Genomic DNA, 20,270 nt, shown 5'->3' on the forward strand with positions numbered 1-20,270 from the left:
TTGAAAGCTTTATCCGCAACACGCCGTTAGTCCCCCTTGCATCTCTGCCCGATTCATTTGTTTTTTTTTTTTTCAGAGTTTCTATTCGGACTAGAATTTTTCTTTTTCCAAGTTTTTCTCCCAAATTCGATCATAAATTTCCCCGGCTACTCGTTTAATTGATCGTTTGTTATACGTAAAATTGATCGATTTTATTCGTTTTTCGATCAGGTTTCAAACGACTGGTCGATTAAGACGGTTAAAAAAGTTGGGTTAACTGACTAACCAAGCCATAACAAGTCGAGAGGGCGCTGTTCCCCGAATGACCGTGCACGCGACCCAGATAGTGACACTGCGAGTCGCGCATCTTTTTCAACTTCGCATCCCTCAAGAAATTATCGTTGCTTTCACTCCGATGTTCCTCGATAACAGCGCCTACGAACGATGAAACACCAACATTTTCATTTCCCTTAACTCCTTTTAACGGATTGGAATCAACAACGAAAATTCGAAACTTCGAAAATTCAAATTTCGTCCACACCACACACACACACACTCGAAAAGTGAAGAATCGTGCCAAGAAGGTAAATATTTTCACGTTTCGTTTCTTCTGTCCTACCACTGAAATAAATACGAACGCGCAGGCGCACGCGCGTTATCTTAATTTCCAACTCGCCTGGGGCAACGAGGTGGGGATTCGGCCGTAGCTCGAGATGGTGATCCTCCCCGCCTATTCGCAAACGATAGTGAACAGCATCGTCCTCGATCGTTCTGCCCCCTGGATCCGTGGCGTAGAGGGAACGCTTGAAGTGATGAGGTATTTGATGCGACACGAACCTTCCATCCGATCCGACTTTCCTCGGCACCACGATCTCGTATCCTATGTCACGCCCTTGAAAAATCAAGCCATCGTTATCGTCGACAAGAGAGAGAGAGAGAGAGAGAGAGAGAGAGAGAGAGAGAGAAAGCATCTTCCGTCCGACTCGATCAATTATTCTCCACGGAGAGAACCAATTTTCGCGGCTCGTAGAAGAACGTTTTCCCTTCGTTTCCACCACTCTCTCGATCTTGTTCATTAAGATGCTATGACTCTTCTTATTTTATAATAGTAAAGAGAGATGGAATAAAGAATTATTCGTGAAATCTGGGGAATGCTGTTCCATAGGATGGGTTGGGAATCGAGTATGTTTTTTTTTTGAAGATTATTCTTCGAAGTTATAGTAGTAAAGAATTACATGTAAAATTTTGAGAATTAAATGTGTTTTTTGTCGATTCCTACGTAAATCTGAATAATTATTAAGATAAAATAATGGTGTATTCGATGATGGACTACATTAAATAACCAAGAAAATTGTTTTAGAAAAATGTACAATAAAAAATTATTTGTAAAATTTGAATAACGTTGTCGTAAAGATGATACCGAATTGAAATTAAAATTTACAATAATTGCGTGATACACGTTACACTTATATAGCATATCATTACTCTGCATCGATTTGGTACAAATGTCAAAATTTGCTTTTATTAAAGGTATACGTTTCTATCTTTATACACATCTATCAAAAACCACACTAATTAATTAATAATAATCAATAATGATCAATCAAATTAATTCAATCCCTAAAATTTACATTTTGAGTCGTATCCATCCACTGTCAATAAGCGACACATAAACCCCCAATAATCATCTCCAAAAAATTAAAAATAGAACGATCATTAAAAAAAAAAGATACTTAGAAATTTTTTTTTCAAAGAAATCAACGATATATTCATAATTTCTTTATCTTTCTGCCGTAAAAAGAAAAAAAAATCCTCTTACGTTACGTTAATTGATTTTCGCGTGGCTGCAGGATTAAAGGAGGAACGTTTATTTAAAATGTATGGAGGCAAGAGGCCTCCGTTCCCTCCCCCCATTCCTTTCCTTAACAAAAGGGAAAGATAGATCAAAGATATCGATGAGAAATTTTCCCCGTCATCGGTGGCCAGGAAATTAAACCGTGAAGAACACTTTTCGCGAGGAAAGCGGATTCATTAGCGAGCGCACGATCCCCTTCCCCCACCACAACGTTTTTCGTTAACTCGACGCCTTCGACTGGGAGTAGGTCGCCCCCTCCCCTCTCCTTCCAACGAAACATCGTTCGATGCGTGTATCGAATAACCGACAACTCGCGCCAACTCGTGGTTATGCGCGCAAACGTAAATGTATTCCGTGAGAGAAATATATCTTAAAAAAGATGCGAGACAACGTTGGATTTCTGTGCCCCGTTGATTCAGAGTGAGAAAGAAAGAAAACTCGATCTACTTGGTGAAATTACTTACGATATTGAAAATGTTAAGCGCGAGTATGCACATATATCGCGGCCGAATTATTACAGATCGACTTTTGTTTGGTTCAAACTTGATTAAAATTTCAATTTATATATATATATATATGCATCGTGATGGTTATACTTTTTTAACGCGTGGATTATTTCTAATCCAATATTTATCTTATCAGAACAATTCTCGGATTTTCGATGAAAGTTTAATTCCTGATGAACATTTTATTTATTCAGCGGTTCGACGCTCGATCGTTTCTCTTTTTTTTTTCTTTTTTTTTCTTTAATTTATCATGGAAATTCCAATGATATTCGTTCTTTCGAAAACGGATTAATAATTAACCGATATGTATCCATTATTCACACGTAATTTATATCGTTATCACTCTTATCTCCGTGCAATCGAACCTCATTTCTATAAATGAAATTTAAAAGAATTTTACTTACGAATTAAATGTGCCATTAACAATTTTTATAACGATTATTCACGAGTATCTTTAGCAATCGTGTTGCGCAATAAAATTTCATAAATTTTTCGTTCTTGGTTATCCAATATTTCAGGAATAAGCATTAAATTCAACGTTTTCAAACGTTGTGAATAGGATCAGCCATTTGCGGCTAGGATCGGGAAAGATGCTCGATGCTTCAAAGATATTTAAAGGTGTTTTGCGCCGTGCCTGCTGATGTCGTTGAAGCAGAGGCGTGTGTACAGGCTTTGACCGGATTATAACCTCGCATAACCTCGCTAGCTGCGATCGCAAGTTTTATTCGAGCGTGATCCTTCATATTTTTTTTTTCTTTTTTACCGCCATAATTGCGACGCATACGTTTCGCGGGGGGGCAAAAGGAAGTGAAACTTTGTTCGCGACAGGATGTGAACTTTTTCATTGAAATACCTCGCGACAAATTCACGAGTTAAACTTTTGCCATATCGAAACTGTAAGCTTAATCGCCTTAAGCGTTAAAAAGAGTAGATGCTAACAAATGCTGTTTGGTGAAACCGAGAGAAAGAACAAATAATTGCACTTGCGTGAAAAATTGCGTCAATAAATAAGAGGAAAAAACTTTTTAATTTTTAATACAATTTTAAAATTTCTTAAAATTCGTCTGAAGAGATTTTTTTTCTAATTCGACTCGAACAAGAAATCTTGGAACGAAAACACGATTAAAAAAATTAAGGGAAAATTGAGAGAAAAAAATTTTTATCTTCGAATATTGCTTCGTTTACCATACCATCATAATATGCAAATACACATAGGAGAATGTGATATCAGAATCGATATCGAAACTTCTCCTCTCAACCATTTCCAAGAGTTACAATCCACTTAAATACGTGCAGACGTTTCGAATCTCTATTTCCCACTCGGTCAACGGTTTAATAACGTATCAATCGATCGTGGAAGCGGAAACATACGTTTAACGCCTGCACTCGGATTATCGAGGCAGCATACGAGCCACGTTTCGCGGTCAAACGTCGAAAAATGTATTCGGATCGCGGTCAAGGAGCAAGTTCCTCGGCGGAGTAGTAAGTTTCCAGAGTTTGGAGGAGCGCGAACAAGTTCTCGAGTGGGTTCTCGAGAGGGGAAAATCGATGGAGCGGCGAGCATCGAACGAACCAGGCGAACGATCGTATTATCTGTCGACGATTGACACGTGTTTCCCGCCATATTTCTTTTTTTTATTTCGACACTGAAAGAAGAAACTCGAACGAATGATCGCGTTGTTGTTGAACTCGATACGTGTTTCTCGAGATTATTTTTTACTTCTTCCTCTAAAATATTATTTTTACACGTCGATATTCAACGTTGAATCGATCGAATTTGTTCTCTGTACTTTTTCTTTTTTACACAGAATTAATATCGATTTATCTTGGATCGAATAAACGTGATCATTGTACAGTTGTATTTAATTTCAATCGAACATCTCATCTCGAAAAATATTTAGATACTTGTAAAAAAGAATATCTTTCTGATGATTTTTCAAATTTAGATTTTTTCGTAGATGAAAATCGACGAGTCACAAGAGAACAAATATCGAAATATATCCTACATTATTATCAATATAATCAATTGAACGCGTGTTTCTCCATTTTTTTTTCTCCTCCTTTTTTCCCCCACCAATAACCTTATTTCTATTTCAAAAACTAGAGAGAGAAGGAAATGCTCTGTACGCGATACGAGCATCGAACGAATACGGACGGTGAACAATCGCATTATTGTTCAACGATTGACACATTCTCTCTCTCTTTTTTTTTCAAACTAACTTGAAAACGCTAAGAGGAGAAAAAAAAATCGACGAAATCGATTGAAATTATTGTTCAACGATTGACGCGTATTTTTCTTCTTTTTTTGTTTTTTTTTTTTAACCTTATTTTTATCTCGATAACTTGACACTGGTATCAAAAAAAAAAAAAAAAAAAAAAACACGTGGGAAAACGCGTGGCACTCGCGATACGGAATTTTGATTTTCGTTATTATTCGAAGCAACGGTGCCAATAGCATTCTATGACCGATTTTTCCAGATGGCGTTGTTGCGAAGCTTTTGTGTTACAGTTACGCGAAACTAACCTATGCGGCGCGACAAAAATAAAACGCGAAAATATGCCACGGCGGAGATATGTTTTAATTGCTGCTCCTGTATATACGTGTACGTGTGTATATTGGACGAGGTAACGCATAAAGCTGCTCGAGATTACACCAACCTAGCGGATAAATTCGAATAGGGAATACGAGGATAATTGCGGAACACTGGCGAATATTAAAATATAATGTTAGATGTACCGTACGCATAAAATACTACCGTCTACAATAAATTATCCAATTGTTGTCGTCTTGAATTGAATCTTATCAAATTAACATAAATTAAAATCAATATTTATTGTATTGGTAACCGATTCAACGAATGATATGAAAATTATTCTTATTCGCCGATAATTAAATAATCTCTTCGAGATGCACGATTAATGTATTTTATTTTGAAAAAAAATATTTTTACAAATTCTGTGGATTTTTACACATTCGTATTTCGCAACATCGGTTATCTTCGAAAAGAAAAATATATCTCGATAATCTCGTTCAAATTAACGCACAAAATATTTTCAACGTAATATCATTACAAAAAAAAAAAAAAAAAAAAAGATATTGGTCCAGTTTATGCAGGTCGTCATTCGTAGAAGAAAAGGCTTCGCAATAAATTTGCGAAGCTGATCTCAAAATCTCTCTCTCTCTCTCTCTCTCTCTCTCCCTACGTCCTCCAGTGAAAGGAAATTTTATTAAAAACATTGTCCTCCACGACCGCGCACTACAATCCACTTTAGGACACTTTATTGCATTAAGAGGAGAAGAAAATGACGTTACACGGATTACTGTCACAGGTACGAGAGGAGAATAAGGAGGGCAAGCACTTTCTGCCGATTTTTTACCAAGTAACAGGGACAAAATGGGTGAAACGCGAGGCGGAATGAGCTTTGGTTGAAAGAACCACGGCTCCAACGGTTTTTATCGCGAAACCACGAAAAATAGTCGTCACGCTCCTGCGAGACTCGGAAAACCTCCTCTTTTGACAGATACCGGAGACTTTGTCCAACAGCGGAGAAGAAGCCACAGCGCGATTCAACCGTTGAATCGTGCATTACTTTTTTCTCTCAACCGGCGATTTCAAAGGGGAAAACCGGATTCCAGGTTTACGAAAACGATTGCAGCTTATTCCTCGCTCCGAGGGGAATATGAACGAGGATTTTTTTTGCGCGGGATGACGATTTTCCTGATAATAACAGGCAAGAATAACATAGAATTCATTCGATGTTTTAAAACTGGCAAAACAAATATTTGGCCCTCGTTATTTATGGAGGAGCGATTGTAGTACGATGATAAAAATATTATTATATCTTCTATCGAGAGGGCAAAAAGACAGGTTTACCGACGGGATAAAAATCGCATCGCTAATTCAAATATGTAATTTTAATAAATTTTCGTGGAGCATGTCGAACCTATTAATTTTATATATTATATGTTGTATAAATAATTTTATTTCATGCGTTTTAAAAAAATACTGTAAAATACGGACTCGAGCTTTTGTACCGAATAACAACGTGCATTATGAAATCATATTTAACCGCGTGAAAGAACGAAAGAAAATTATCGTTCTATTATTATCATATTTATATACACGGTTAACAAAGTGTGTGGAGGAGAAAAATAATTTGAGAGAGCAATAAATTTTTAAAAATGAAAATACAATCTCTTGTAGAAAATATTTTAATCCGAAATGTTTGTAACTTCAATTAATTTTAATTAATTTGGAATCGCGTTGAGAGTCACGCACTCGTTGAATGTACATTTGGATACAAAGGGATAGTTGAGCCGAGTTAAAAGAAACCTTGGAAATCGCGAGCGATGTAAAATTTGCGCGTGATATAATTTATCGTACGTAACAAACAGTCTTTCCGACGAATGCACGGAAGCATATGAAAGAAATTTATAAAAATGCACGAGATCTCGGTGGTATTAAAATATATTGTGATTTAAAATGATATTATTTCTTCACATACAACTATTACTTGCAAAATCCTATATTTTACCAATAACAATTCGTATATTCTTTCGGTTTTGATTTGACTCTACAGATCACTCTATTGATCTAGATTCAAAGATATCCGATGAACGTATCAATCACAACACGCATCAAAGTGCGTGACGATATATATAAAAAAAAAGAAAAGAAAAAAGAGAAAAAAATTTCCGAAATACGAATCGATGTAACGAGCTATCCGATCTTTTGAAATGCATATCCCAAAGCCGTGTATCGGATTCAGCATCACGCTTAACCGAAACGCTAATGAGCAGTCGGATTGTTAAATTATTTTTTTTTGCCAGTATTGAAAGGATATTGCATTCGTTGCGTATGCAAGACTAGTCGTTGACACGTTTCATCGATCGATCAAAAATCTCGGTTACGAGCCGCTTTGACGAACCGTTTCGTTTCAAATTAAAAGTATCGAAAATACGACATAACCTAAAACACCATTGATCGGATTTATGAAATTTTGCCTCTTAATTGAAAAAAAAAAAAAAGAAAGAACGGTTTACCTGTGTACATGTCGGCGAATTTTCCGCAGTGGAACGTAACGAACAAAAGGAGATAAAATCGAGTTGGGAATATCGAGGAACGTTTAGCCATTCTGCTTTTTCGAGGACAATTTCGCCACGCGGCGCTCTTTCGCGAGAGCGGATAATTCGACGAATGAAATTGAAGAGAAAGAGAAAGAGAGAGAGGGGAAGAGAAGTCGGAACGTAGGAAAAAGAGAGAGATAATTTCTCTGATGAAAAGCACGCTGCGAGTCGCAAAAGACCTTTCGATATATCGATTCGAACGGACGATGTTCAAGGGAAACAGTATCCGTCAAATGTGTCAAGGCAAAGAGATTTTGTGCTGTGAGACAATCTTTTAAATTCGGTTAAATAATTTGTGGATAATCCGTTTCGGTTTTTGATAGATCGTTGTAATGATGTGATTATAAATCTAAATTAGATTCAACAAGAAAGAAAGATTCATATCATGGGATTCGAGTATTAATGGTAAGTTATAACTTGACAATCGACAAATAAGTGTTTGATCTTCATACGGAGTATTTGCGAATTTCGAAAATTTAGTACTTTTGATATTGATTCTTTCGAATAAAAAGGAATAGAAAGAAAAATACGTTCCAACAAATTTTTACGATAAATTTAACAAAATTATATAGAATTATAAACAATGAACAAAATTACTTATTACTTTAAATAAATAATTAATTCTATTTAGAAATATTTTCTTTACCGTTCGACTTATAAAGTATCTTTCGCGTTTGGATTATTTAAAAATTCAACATTCGAATTTATTTGTAATGTATTATACCCGTAATCGTTAGCAAACATAACCTCGGTAAATTGAAAATTAGCCGGCAAGCAAGAAAAACAAAAAGCAAGAAAAGTAAATGAATGGCGGAGATTCTCCATTTTTGTCTTGTTATTTAATTCTATTTTCCGGATACGACTTTGTTCAAGCCGAAGGAAAAAGTTGGCTCATCGAGTGTTGTACAGTAAAAGGCACTTCCACCAGCCTCCTAGGTGACTTACAATGACCGTGTGATGCAATCTTCTTATCGTAAAGTTCAGATTAAAGCGGTAAAAAGTTTTATATTCCCCGACCAGAAACTCTAGCCGTTCCCAGTAACTCTTCTCCTTCTTCTCTCGCATCCTCCTCTTTCCTCCCTCTCCACCATTTTCGCTGTTTCTTTCTCGTTTATCTTTCCCTCTCTTAACGGCGGAGGCTTTCTTTGTTTTCAAACCGCCGCTACTTTATTTTGCCGACCGTTTTCCTTCCTCTTTGAGAGAAGGCGTAATTACGCACGATACGGACGATTAATAATGAAAGCAACGTGCTCGGCCGTATCGTTACGGCCGCGACGCTACTTCGTTCCACGGATTCGTGTATTTTTTCAGATTTACCGTCGACGATACTCGTCAGACGATAGCGCTTTTATTTCCATCTCAAAGCCTCTTGGTCTCCCGCTAATTAATGAAATTTCTCGCGGGATACGCGCGATAAGGCCTCCCTAACAACGCGCAACAACACCGAGCGAATTACGCGTTTCGAATGTTTTTCTTCGTTATTTTGCCTTATTAACCTAAAAACCTTACTCGCTCGCCGCTTTCGTTTCTCCACGCGTATGGCTTGTTGAACTTTTTAAGGATTGGATCGATTCTTTTTTTTTTTCCTTTTTTTTTTCTTTTTTTTTCTCCGAGCCCACGGTGGTTATCCCAGATAAGTATAATATCTAAAAATAAAGCGTGTGACGTTGCAGTTTTAACTTTTTTATACGTAAGTATAAAGTTGATTCCAAAAGTACTCGTATTTTATTGGATATTCTATATTCACGAAAAATTGTAACAGTATAGTATTTACTAATATGCTAATTTAAAAACAAAATAGAATATATAATAAGAAAAAAATTACACGTTAAAAAAATACTTTTGAGACTAATTGTCGCAGCTTCAATTTAAGAACAAAGATTTTATAGTTTTACGTCTTTCTTCATATGGAATAATCATTACAATGAAGATTAAAATCGCAGGTCGGAATAATTTTACAACCCTACGTTACCACTGCATTTCTATCATTGAAATACGACAAAACTTTTCTAATTATCGGAAAGACGGATCAAATCCAGGGAACCGTTTTTCATTTTCCGCTTGCATCGAAAATTTTAATATATCTAAACAGACGTACGAATGGACGACATTTGTCAATAATAGAATACACACCGTCGATGGCGAAGTTTAGAAACGCTTTATTCGTTCGAGGACCATCTGTACATCCGAAAGTGGTTCGTAAAAATAAAACTAGTCCTCCAACGCTCTCTCTCCCCACGCGAAAGGGCTGAAGGTTGATTGTTTGGCGTTGTTTCGTATTGTTCTTTCGGTGGCCGCGAAACATTCGATATTTCTGATATCTTTCGCCGAAAAAAATTCCTCGTCGTGCGGTGTGTTTTAATTAAAAACACAGGAGTTTCGTTTCGTAGCTGAAAATATTTCTTCGCGAGTCATTGCCTGCTCACGGCTCGGTAACGGTGAAGGCGGGAGGGGGGGAGCCCCGACGGCGAGATAAAATTGTCAAACGACGCGAAGTGGAAGTTAATGCGTGCACCCGGCCCGCCCTTGTATTTAGTGCACGTACCGGCTCTTTGTTTCCTCGAGTTGGCTCGTTCGTTCGCCCGTGGCGCGGCGTGTATACGTGTACCAAGGGTAAGATAGACAAGGTGCACGCGGCTTACCTAGGTCGTGGATGGTTCGTGCCCATTTTTTACGGTGATTCCTGTGTAACGTAAAACAGCGTAATATACATCGTGATATACATGAGTGCAATCATCCTTGCAAACTGTTCGTTATTTATTTCCGAAAAAATTTTTTCTTCGTTCCGAGGATTTCGATTAATTTCTAAATGACTTTTTTTTTTTTTTTTGTACTTTTAAACTTAATACATATTTATTAAACGTAAATACGTTAATCTTTCGAGCAGTTAAATTATTTCGAAAAAAAAGTTATTCATTTTTAAAGTTATTATTTGAACAACGTCAACGTCACCAGTTTTAATTAAAAACTTAACATTTTTAGGTAAGAATGTTTCAAATAGAAATCGTGTATAAGATCGTGTATAGGAAATTATATTCCACGCGAGATTTATTAAAAAATATTTATTATATTAGATTAATTAATCTCGCGTTGTTCCACATAGGTGGCATAGTTGTAAATACGTCAATCACGGCGGTAATTTTTCTCAATAAGGAAAATCCAATTAATCATATCTCCAGCTAGAAAATCTCTCGATTCTTCGATCAATCAACACGATTCGCTCGCGTCAAAGGGAAAATTTTAATTAATCGATGGGCATATTTTTCAACGAACGTATGGGGATCCGCAACCTCATAAACGTATGTGTATGTACGTATCGGAACGGATTTTCTTCCAATGAAAAAGAAAAAAAAGATCCGTAATTAAATATTGATACACTGCCGTTTAACGTTTTTGTTTAAAATTTTAATTAAACATATCGATATTTATTTGAATGAACATGATGTATACACGATTGATACACGAGATACCAATATTTATTTTATCATCGAGATCTTCCTTTTTATATTTTATTGATCCAACGTTCGAAATTTATTTATACACGATTCGTTGTTACACGTGTCTTTCTTTTCGAATCATTCTTCTTCGAAACTAAATTTTCTTTAAATTACTTTTTTTTTTTTTTTTTTTTTTTTTTACGTTTCGTTAAATTCCAAAGATCGAATAAAACTTTTATTCTTTATCTAATTTTTATCTTCGTAAAGATTATTCGTGCCCGATACTTGTTTCTCAGTTGAACAAAATTTGTTCAAAAGCGAATATTTAACTCTCAGAAGGAACAATTTAAAAGATAGCTAATTCATCAAGAAATCTATATTAACTCTTTTGAATGGGATGGACTGTCAGGCATCACTTGGACGGCAATTCGATTGATTTTTTTCAGAATATCGCTTCGTGAATAGATTTTTCTAACCTTTTTACGTGCAATCGTACGAAATATATTGAATGATATTTTTGAATTTCGATGGAATATGGTGGAATGAAATTAATTGAATTAATTTGATCGTTTTCGTTTTATCGAACAACCTAAATTGAAATTACTTCTTAGATAGAGAAAGAAGGGATATTAACAGGAGTTTAAAGTAGGATTATAAGAATTTTGAAGAAACAACGATATAGAAATTTAATTTTCAACAAATTTTCTCTCTTTATACGCAAACAAACATAAAAGTTTTAATTTGCGCCATTTGAAGCCATTTCAAATTAACTGTAAGAAACTCACGTGGAAAATCGTCTCGAGTTTTTTGATAACTCGAATCTCGCTCTATCCCGACACAATTCACCTCTATCCTTGATTTAATTTAATCGCGCACTCACGCGGCCGGAAGAATTCTTATTTTTCCACGCTCCTTTCTCTTCCCCTTCGAGATTCAACGAGCTTCTTAATCCGCGTGAAGAAACGTTTCCATTTTTTTCAAACGGAATTCACTCGAGCTCTCTGGACGAGAAGAAGAAAACTCGGTCGAATCGTGCATGCAGATCGGGGGAAAAAGGAAGGGAGAAGGGAAGAAAGAAAGCGGAGGCAAGCTGTGGAAATCACCACGGCCGTATCAACTGCCGACTTATTATATTCGGAATAATAATAAGGCGATGCGCCTCACAAACCAGCCAGGTTTTAGCAATTCAAACTACTATCCGTTTCGACTCGTTCCGTTCTTTCCCCCTCCACTTGCTGGTGGGGCGCTGCCAGTTGTATCCACGGAGTGGGGAGGATCCTTGGTACAAAAAACTCGGATGGACGTAAACAGTGGACGAGTTTGTAACCGTCGCGTTCTCTGTCTCTTTCTTTCGTATTCGCGGTAACGCGAAACCACCGGCAATTTTCTGCCCGGGCTTTCGTTTCTTTCTTTTCGTCTTTCCTTTCTCGCATTTACCATATTATAACTCGACCTCCTCGCGTAATTATACTTGGGCAGAGTACGATATTGTTCCTTGAAAATGTGAGTTGTATGTGTTTGAATTTCAAGAACACGTAAAAAGAGAGCGATTTTTGTTAAGTTACAAAGTTATTCTTGCTTAAGCTACTTTATTTTAAGCAGGAAATAACGAGCTGCATTTTATCAAATAACGATAAAAATTGGTACGGTTCTATTTGAAGAATTAAGACCGATCTCTCAACGAGTCGGTTATCATTTTTCGAGATATTTGTCATAATAAATTGGACACGTTATACGTATGTACGTAATACCGGGAGAACGAAAGATATAGATGGATTTTTTTAAAGATTTTTTGAAAGAAGAATGAGAATCTTGCTAATTATCCTTCAAAATGGAATTTTGTTACGAAAAACACACGAGAGGCGAAAGTGGTTCTTTAATGCCCGATAAAAGGAAAAACTCGTCGAGTATTAAATCCGCGCGGTTCAAGAAATTTTTAAATCGAATAACTTTCCTTGCAAACTCTGCCGCGGTTCCTCCCTCCATCTGAGGAAGAAAGAAACTGGAAGAAAAAAGAAGAGGAGAGAAAAAAAAAAGAAAAAAATAAAAGAAATTAGGCCGAGACCCCAGCATCCATCTCCGCGTTCGTTCCAACCGCACTTTATATTTAAAAGATATTTTTCAGACAAGACCGATTCTGGAAGAGAGGATTTCTGCTGCGAGAAAATACGCGTTTCGAGGGACGGCGCGACCATTCCATTTCCTTCCTTCCTTCCTTCCTTCCTTCCTTCCTTTATTCGTCTTTGCGCAACCGACTTCTCTGATGAATCCAACCGGCCGGAACCCTCCCCATCTCTGCACTTTCGGCCGAAATTCGAATATTCGTTTCCGCGCCGAATGTCGCCTTCTGTCGACGTTCAAATCTTACGTCCCATTTGGATTTTATTCAGACCAGCGGTTGCAGACCACCACCTGATCGTGTATTCGTGATCTAGGCTATCGTTTCGTTTTTTTTTTTCCTCTTTTTATATGTTGAAAAAAATGAATGCACAATATTTGCAAAAAAAAAAAAATCTCGAGTTGAAAATTTAAAATTTGCAAAATATTTAAAAGTCACGATTGACGAGATTATTAAAAATTGTTGAAGGCCGTTGTTTCGAAATTACGTGAGCTACAGGTTTCGAAAAATTGAAAGGGATATCGAAATAACGGGCGACCGGATCTCGTGCCGGATTAAACACAAATATGTACATTTCCCCCTCCGCTCTTTCTTGACTTTGTTGACACTCTCCAACCGCGCATTGTGCACAATACCCACTTAGCATCGCTCCTTCCTAAGAACCCTTATCTCCAACCCACTCGAGAAATTTCACTTGGGCGCGTTCTTCTTATATCGTTACATCGCCACGTGAGAGAGATCATCTTATCCGTTCCTCGAGGCATCTCAAAATATCTGTCTACTAACGATTTGATACTCTACAATTTTTTTTTTTTTTTTTTTCGATTCTCTAAAAATCTTCCTCCATCCATCTTGAAATTAAAAATCCGACGCGATTTCCATCTAATCTTCGAAGAAAAATTAAACGACTTCGCGTAGTATCGATGTAATCTATCTTCGAGGCGATTAATTTTAAATGTTTCGAGGAGGGGGACAAATAAGAGACTTGCTTATCTTCTTCGATCGCGCGAATACATTTTGTACTTCGTGGAAACATTTCCGGGACGAATTTCTTATCCTGGCGAGAAACGTGGAAACGAGCCACACCAGTTTCTCACTGGGATAAAAAGGAAAAACGAAGATTCTGCAGTGTCAGTCGGTCCCCGGTGGCGGATCGCCGCCGATGAGGTGGCCATTATCATAAACCGCGGATTCGGGGTTGGCGAGTTTATGAAGATTGAATTAAATTGTAGCTCCTTCGAGGAAACGCCGATAAGAAAAGGTGAAAGGTAGGGGAGGGGAGAGATCGACGAGAAGAAAAGCGAACGAGAGGGGGATTATAGGCAGGTAGTGATGGGAACGATCCTCCGCGCGAACTATTTTACCAATTTTTTTGCTTTTCGATAAAACGTACTGTCCTTACTTTATTGCAATATATGAATTTTAAAGAATGAAAAAGTATGATAGAAACAGGTAGGAAAATATATTGTTAATCCATTATTAATTGATGCATCATATATTTGGAAAAATTATAACGTGTGAAATATTTTTTGCTGAAAAAAATATATTATTTTTATCGTTAATCCAATTATTTTGGATACAAGCGGATATCTTAAACAAAGTAACGAATTAATTAAGCAAGTTCCACATGTGAAAATATATTGTTAGTCCGTTATTAATTAACGCATTGTATGTTTTGAATATTGATTATTGTACTAATGTATCAGAAAATGATACAAGCAGATGGGATATTTTAAACAAAGTAACGAATTAATTAAGCAAGTTCCGCGTGTGGAAATATATTGTTAATCCATTAATTGTATGTTTTGAATGTTAAAATGTTTAACTGGAATTAATTAAGAATAATTGCGAAATATCTTTCGTTAAGACAAAATTCTGATACAATGATCGAATCAACTTAATGAATTAATCCTGTGTTTTTATTACTTTAAACCTGCCGAAAATTATACTATATTTTAAAAATATCTCTCAAAGAGCGAAGAATCTCTCATTTTGATCGTTATTGTTTGCGGAAAAATTGGAACGACAATTGATAATCGAATCATTCCATCTCTTCTGAAAAGGAAAGGAAAAGTAAAAGAGGGGGAAACGTTTCGCACGCAACTACGTTCGAAATCGTAAATCGGCGTTAACTTCGCCCGATGCTCGACCATTCCTCCCCTCCCCTTTACCATTATCTCGGTCGTTCCGTGGCGTCGGGCTAAGCGTTAAATCGCTCGATAAAGCGTTTCGAGCGGAACAAGCCCGTCGTCCATCGATTTTCCCCAATGATTTCTCGATTTTCTTACGATAACCTTTCGATATCGATACTTCCATACTTCCATTCACGAATCCCTTTATTTAAACGGTCGAGAGATATCTTCCTACCGTAACCCATAATCCGAACAATAATTCCCGAATTTCCCAATCTTTGAAATTGATTTTCCAAAAAAAAAAAAAAAAAAAAAATCGTCAATCCCGACACAATGGTAAAAAAGAGAGAGAGAGAGAAACAAAGAAAGACCCGATTGTTCCCGATCCTCGAAATTAATATCAAAGCGGCGGATGGAACGTGATTCGAATGGAAGGGAATCCTGTTTAAAAATTCTATTCGAAACGGAAACATTTCGCCGGTTTCCGATCCTCCACCTCCTTTTTTTTTCTTTTTTTCTCTCCCCTCCTCCCACGTGCAATTAACCACGAGCCAGGGAGAGAATTCGGGAGAGAACAATGCGCATACAGAGCGGCCCATAAATGCGAGTCGCGCTCTCCGCTCTTTTTAATTACTGGCGCACCTGTCGCGAGAGGAGGGGAGGAGCGGCCGATCGCGGAGGAGGGGGGCGGCCGATACACGGAGGGGAGGAAGGAGGAGGGGAGAAATGTAAATTTCCACGTCAGCTGCGACAAGGCCACCGATCATCGTTTAACTTAAACTTGGAAACGATGATATCGGGTCACGCGAAATCGTTCGAAATCGGAGTCGATCGCACCGCGTGTAACCGTGTAACGTGCAACCGAAACTTTTCGTCGTTATTTCGTCGTTGGTTCGTGGCCTGCATTCGAGATTAATTCCACGGGGATAGGGATAGAGCGGGGGTGGCTCGTCTAGGAAAAATAGGAATCGATGGATTTGTCATACGCACAGAATGCTTTATAAATAAAGACATTTGACTTTTTTTCTTCTTCTTCTTTCTTTTTTTTTTTTCATCTTTCTGGTTCGTTGGCCTCTCGATCGCCATCCTACGTCTCGTGAGAGTTTTAGAATCTTTTAGGATAATTCAATTTTTCTTTTTAAGAGGAAGAAAAAGAAAAATTAATATTGCTCTCTCTCTCTCTCTCTTTCTCTCAAAAATTGGATATCCAAAGAAACGAAAAATTAAAAAGAGAGAGAAAAAAAAGGAAAATAATCTCTCTTTCTCTCCCTCTCTCTCTTTCTCAAAAATTGGATGTCCAAAGAAATGAAAAATTAAAAAAAAAGAGAAAAAAAGGGAAATAACTCTCTCTCTCTCTCTCTCTCTCTCTCTCTCTCTCTCTCTCTCTCTCAAAAATTGGATGTCCAAAGAAACGAAAAATTAAAAAAAGAGAAATTAATATTGTCTCTCTCTCTCTCTCTCTCTCTCTCTCTCTCTCTCTCTCTCTCTCTCTCTCTCTCAAAAATTGGATGTCCAAAGAAACGAAAAATTAAAAAAAGAGAAATTAATATTGCTCTCTCTCTCTCTCTCTCTCTCTCTCTCTCTCTCTCTCTCTCTCTCTCTCTCTCAAAAATTGGATGTCCAAAGAAACGAAAAATTAAAAAAAGAAAAATTAATATCTCTCTCTCTCTCTCTCTCTCTCTCTCTCTCTCAAAAATTGGATGTCCAAAGAAACGAAAAATTAAAAAAAGAGAGAAAAAAAGGGAAATAATCTCTCTCTCTCTCTCTCTCTCTCTCTCTCTCTCTCTCTCTCTCTCTCTCTCTCAAAAATTGGATATCCAAAGAAACGAAAAATTAAAAGAAGAAAAAAGAAAAATTTCTCTCTCTCTCTCTCTCTCTCTCTCTCTCTCTCTCTCTCTCTCTCTCTCTCTCAAAAATTGGATGTCCAAAGAAACGAAAAATTAAAAAAAGAAAAATTAATATCGCTCTCTCTCTCTCTCTCTCTCTCTCTCTCTCTCTCTCTCTCTCTCTCAAAAATTGGATGTCCAAAGAAACGAAAAATTAAAAAAAGAAAAATTAATATCGCTCGTCTCTCTCTCTCTCTCTCTCTCTCTCTCTCTCTCTCTCTCAAAAATTGGATGTCCAAAGAAACGAAAAATTAAAAAAAAGAGAGAAAAGAAGGAAAATAATATCTCTCTCTCTCTCTCTGTCGATTTCTGGAGACGAGAGATCAGTTTCGTAACCGTGACGATTTGTCCCAAGTTTCGAAGGAGGAGGGGGAAGGTTTGAAAATCAATTTTTAACTCGGCATAAAAATTAATACTCGAACACTTCTAGTATTCGTTTCCAACCGCCTCTTCCTCTGGAACGAGTTTTCCAGGAAACGAGGGGTAATCCCGCTTTCAATCCTTTAAAGGAAGGAGAAACTTCTTTTTGAACTTCTCCCCCTTTCCCCCCCCCCCACCCTGCTTTTTTCCCCTTGGTTAATCAATATCCTTTACAAGTGTCGGGTTTATTATTGCATTGTATTGCATTGCATTGTTCAGTTTCACTTGCGACTTTTCGATAAACGGAGAGGAGAGGGGGAGGAGGAAGAAAAGCGTTTTTCGCTTTATTGTTTCGTTTTTAAATATTCGCTTGGGGGGCGAACGAGTTCGAGTTTTTCTTTCTTTTTTTTTTTTTTTTTGAGTCGTTACGAATTTTTACAAGTTTTTTAACGAGGATAGTTTTTCGAGGATAATTATTCGAATTATTTTTACGGGATAATTGGTGTAATTAAATACATCATCCCGGGTCCCGTGAAAGAGGATACCGGCGGGAGGAGGAGGAACGTTGAACGGAACGTTGGCTTCAACCTCGTCGGTTTCTCGCGGTTGTCAATTTTTTCGTAATTAAAAAAAATAACGAATTTCAAGAGAGAGAGAGAGAGAGAGGAAAAGATATCGATTCGATCGAATTGTGTATAATTGTTTCGAATTCGATACGATTTATTATTAATAAGTTAGGAGATAATACATGGACGAAATTTCACCGCTTGGTACATTTGTTCCACGAGAAATTTAAAGTTTAAATTTCACGGCAACATTTTTTAATAATAAGTTTGAAGAAAGTGTAGGAAAAAAATATAATTGCAGTATTTTATATAAAAATATTGTTATTTTTCTTTATATATATAAAATTGGTTAATTAATCAATTTAACTAGAAATAACAAAGTTTTCGAAGAGAAAAAAAATTTCGATTCGATTAAATTATATAAATTGTCCCGAAAAAAAGGATTCAGCTGCAGAAATCGAATTTAGAAGTTAAACATAAAATGCACGATACGTCTTAATTCTCATTATATTTCCATTGGTCACGAATTTTTAATCGATCAATTCTTCCTTAAAAAATAAAAAAGTTTTCAAGAAGAAAACAAAATTTCGATTCGATTAAATCACATAATTTAATATTAATAGAAGTTAAACATAGAGGAAGGAAAAATATCGATTCGATTAAATTATATAATTTAACATTGATAAAAGTTGAACATAGAATGCTCTCATTATTTTTACCATCGATCAAACCGGTCACGAATTTTTAATTAATCATTTCTTCTCCCTCCCCCGTGTCGTTTCTTCCGTTAAAAAAAGCGAGGGCGAGGGGGAGGAGGGAGGGCGATCGTGAAACGATTCGAAATTTTCTCTAAAACGCGCATTCATCCACCGCGATTCGATAAATTACGGTTCGCGTGACGCTCGATAAAATTGCTTCCCGCGACGAATCAACCGCGACAGCTCGACACCGTGTTTCATTCGACGCGAAACTTCCGCGAATTTCTACGGCCGCGGCTTTAAACGCCGCCCCTCGAATGCGAAATGAGCGAAAGACGACGATCGAAATTGATTAAATTCTACCGCGCCGATTAAATTCTTTCATATCGCGAATTCTTTCATCGCCTCGTTCGAGGCAATGAGCCAAAATATTCGAAAAGGTACGATTCCTCTCCAACCTTGATGACGAAAATTCTGAAAATTGTCGCACCGAGTGGAAAAAAACGTTATATTGAGAAATCGTCGAGAGAGAAAAAATTTTGTAATTTCTCGTGTAAATATGTTGCGAGTGAAATATATTTATTGTACAACATTGGTGAGATCCAATCTCCCTTCGAATCGAATCTCTCGTAATCTCTCACTCTATCAGAAATTCAATTTGCAATATTTTTAAAGAAATTTTTCTTCAAAGAATCCCTAAAGAAATCTCTCTCCCCGTTTCAGTAATTTTCAACAGGATCGATTAATTCGAATAATATATGGATTAATTCCGCGAGTTTGAAGCAATTTGCAATTAAGATATTCGATAATAAAATATCAAATTGGCCGGCCACGAATCGTGAAACGACGTCTAACTAACGTCCCGGTAATTTTATCAGCCATAACTCGATTCCACCGACTCGATTGTCATTAATATCGTTTCGCATTGTACACGAAACCGGATGACACGGGTTAATAATAGTTTTATCGGCGATATTTCCTAAACCGTTGCCAAATCGTTCGAAACGGATTATTTTAAACGTTGACGATCTCTGAAATTGATTGATAATATTGAAAATTCAACCGTGTATATTTCGATCGATTGAATCGTTTGCAATTTGTATCTCGAGACATCGAAATTAATTAAATTCGATTAAAAATTAAACGGTGTCAGCGATTTGGAATTTTTAAGGAAAAAAAAAAGAAAGATCGCGAAATCGATCGTTCGAGATGCAAAATCAATCACGAATATTTATATATGCGAATAACCACCCATCCCGTATCCCAAAATACAGAGCTTAAAACTATTAACCCTAACGCCATTCAAGAAGACAGAGAGAGAGAGAGAGAGAGAGAGAGAGAGAGAGAGAGAGAGAGAGAGAGATCTAATTGGAGTCGTCTTTTGTCGCCAAATGATATCGTCCATTAAGCGGACAAGCGTTGATATATGCGGTCCTCGCTTTCTTTCTTTTCCTTTCCTTTCCTTTTTATTTTTTTTTTTTTTTTACGACGAGCACGGATCACGACGGTTTGTATTTGGGTCACGAAACAGCGAGGGAGAGGCGACGATGCGATTGGAGGAAGGAGAAACGAGCGAGGAGACACCGCGGCTCCTGGTGAAATAG

At 37.0% G+C, this 20,270-nt stretch overlaps 1 protein-coding gene across 1 annotated transcript; it reads right to left on the reverse strand.

Annotated features, from left to right (window-relative positions):
• Positions 1 to 229: 229 nt before the first annotated feature.
• On the reverse strand, positions 230 to 7,475 carry LOC147657194 (A disintegrin and metalloproteinase with thrombospondin motifs 3-like). The gene is made up of 3 exons (XM_086911331.1): positions 7,385 to 7,475; positions 656 to 871; positions 230 to 414 (listed from the first exon to the last, which is right to left on the reverse strand). The coding sequence occupies exons 1-3, from the start codon at positions 7,473 to 7,475 to the stop codon at positions 239 to 241; spliced, it is 483 nt and encodes a 160-aa protein (XP_086767457.1). The 3' UTR covers positions 230 to 238.
• Between the last annotated feature and the right edge of the window lie 12,795 nt (positions 7,476 to 20,270).

The sequence above is a fragment of the Apis florea genome, unplaced genomic scaffold, assembly GCF_048593485.1.
Source record: "Apis florea isolate Af1SG1 unplaced genomic scaffold, ASM4859348v1 contig_3203_pilon, whole genome shotgun sequence".
NCBI classification, from domain to species: domain Eukaryota; kingdom Metazoa; phylum Arthropoda; class Insecta; order Hymenoptera; family Apidae; genus Apis; species Apis florea.

Bases quoted from the DNA above. Each gene is read 5' to 3' on its own strand.
- LOC147657194 (XM_086911331.1), bottom strand. From the start codon at position 7,475: ATGGCTAAACGTTCCTCGATATTCCCAACTCGATTTTATCTCCTTTTG. The intron at 872-7,384 runs GTAAACCGTTCT...TGATTTTTCAAG, and splicing joins ATTCGCCGACATGTACACAG to GGCGTGACATAGGATACGAG. The intron at 415-655 runs GCGAGTTGGAAA...CATCGTTCGTAG, and splicing joins TCCCCACCTCGTTGCCCCAG to GCGCTGTTATCGAGGAACAT.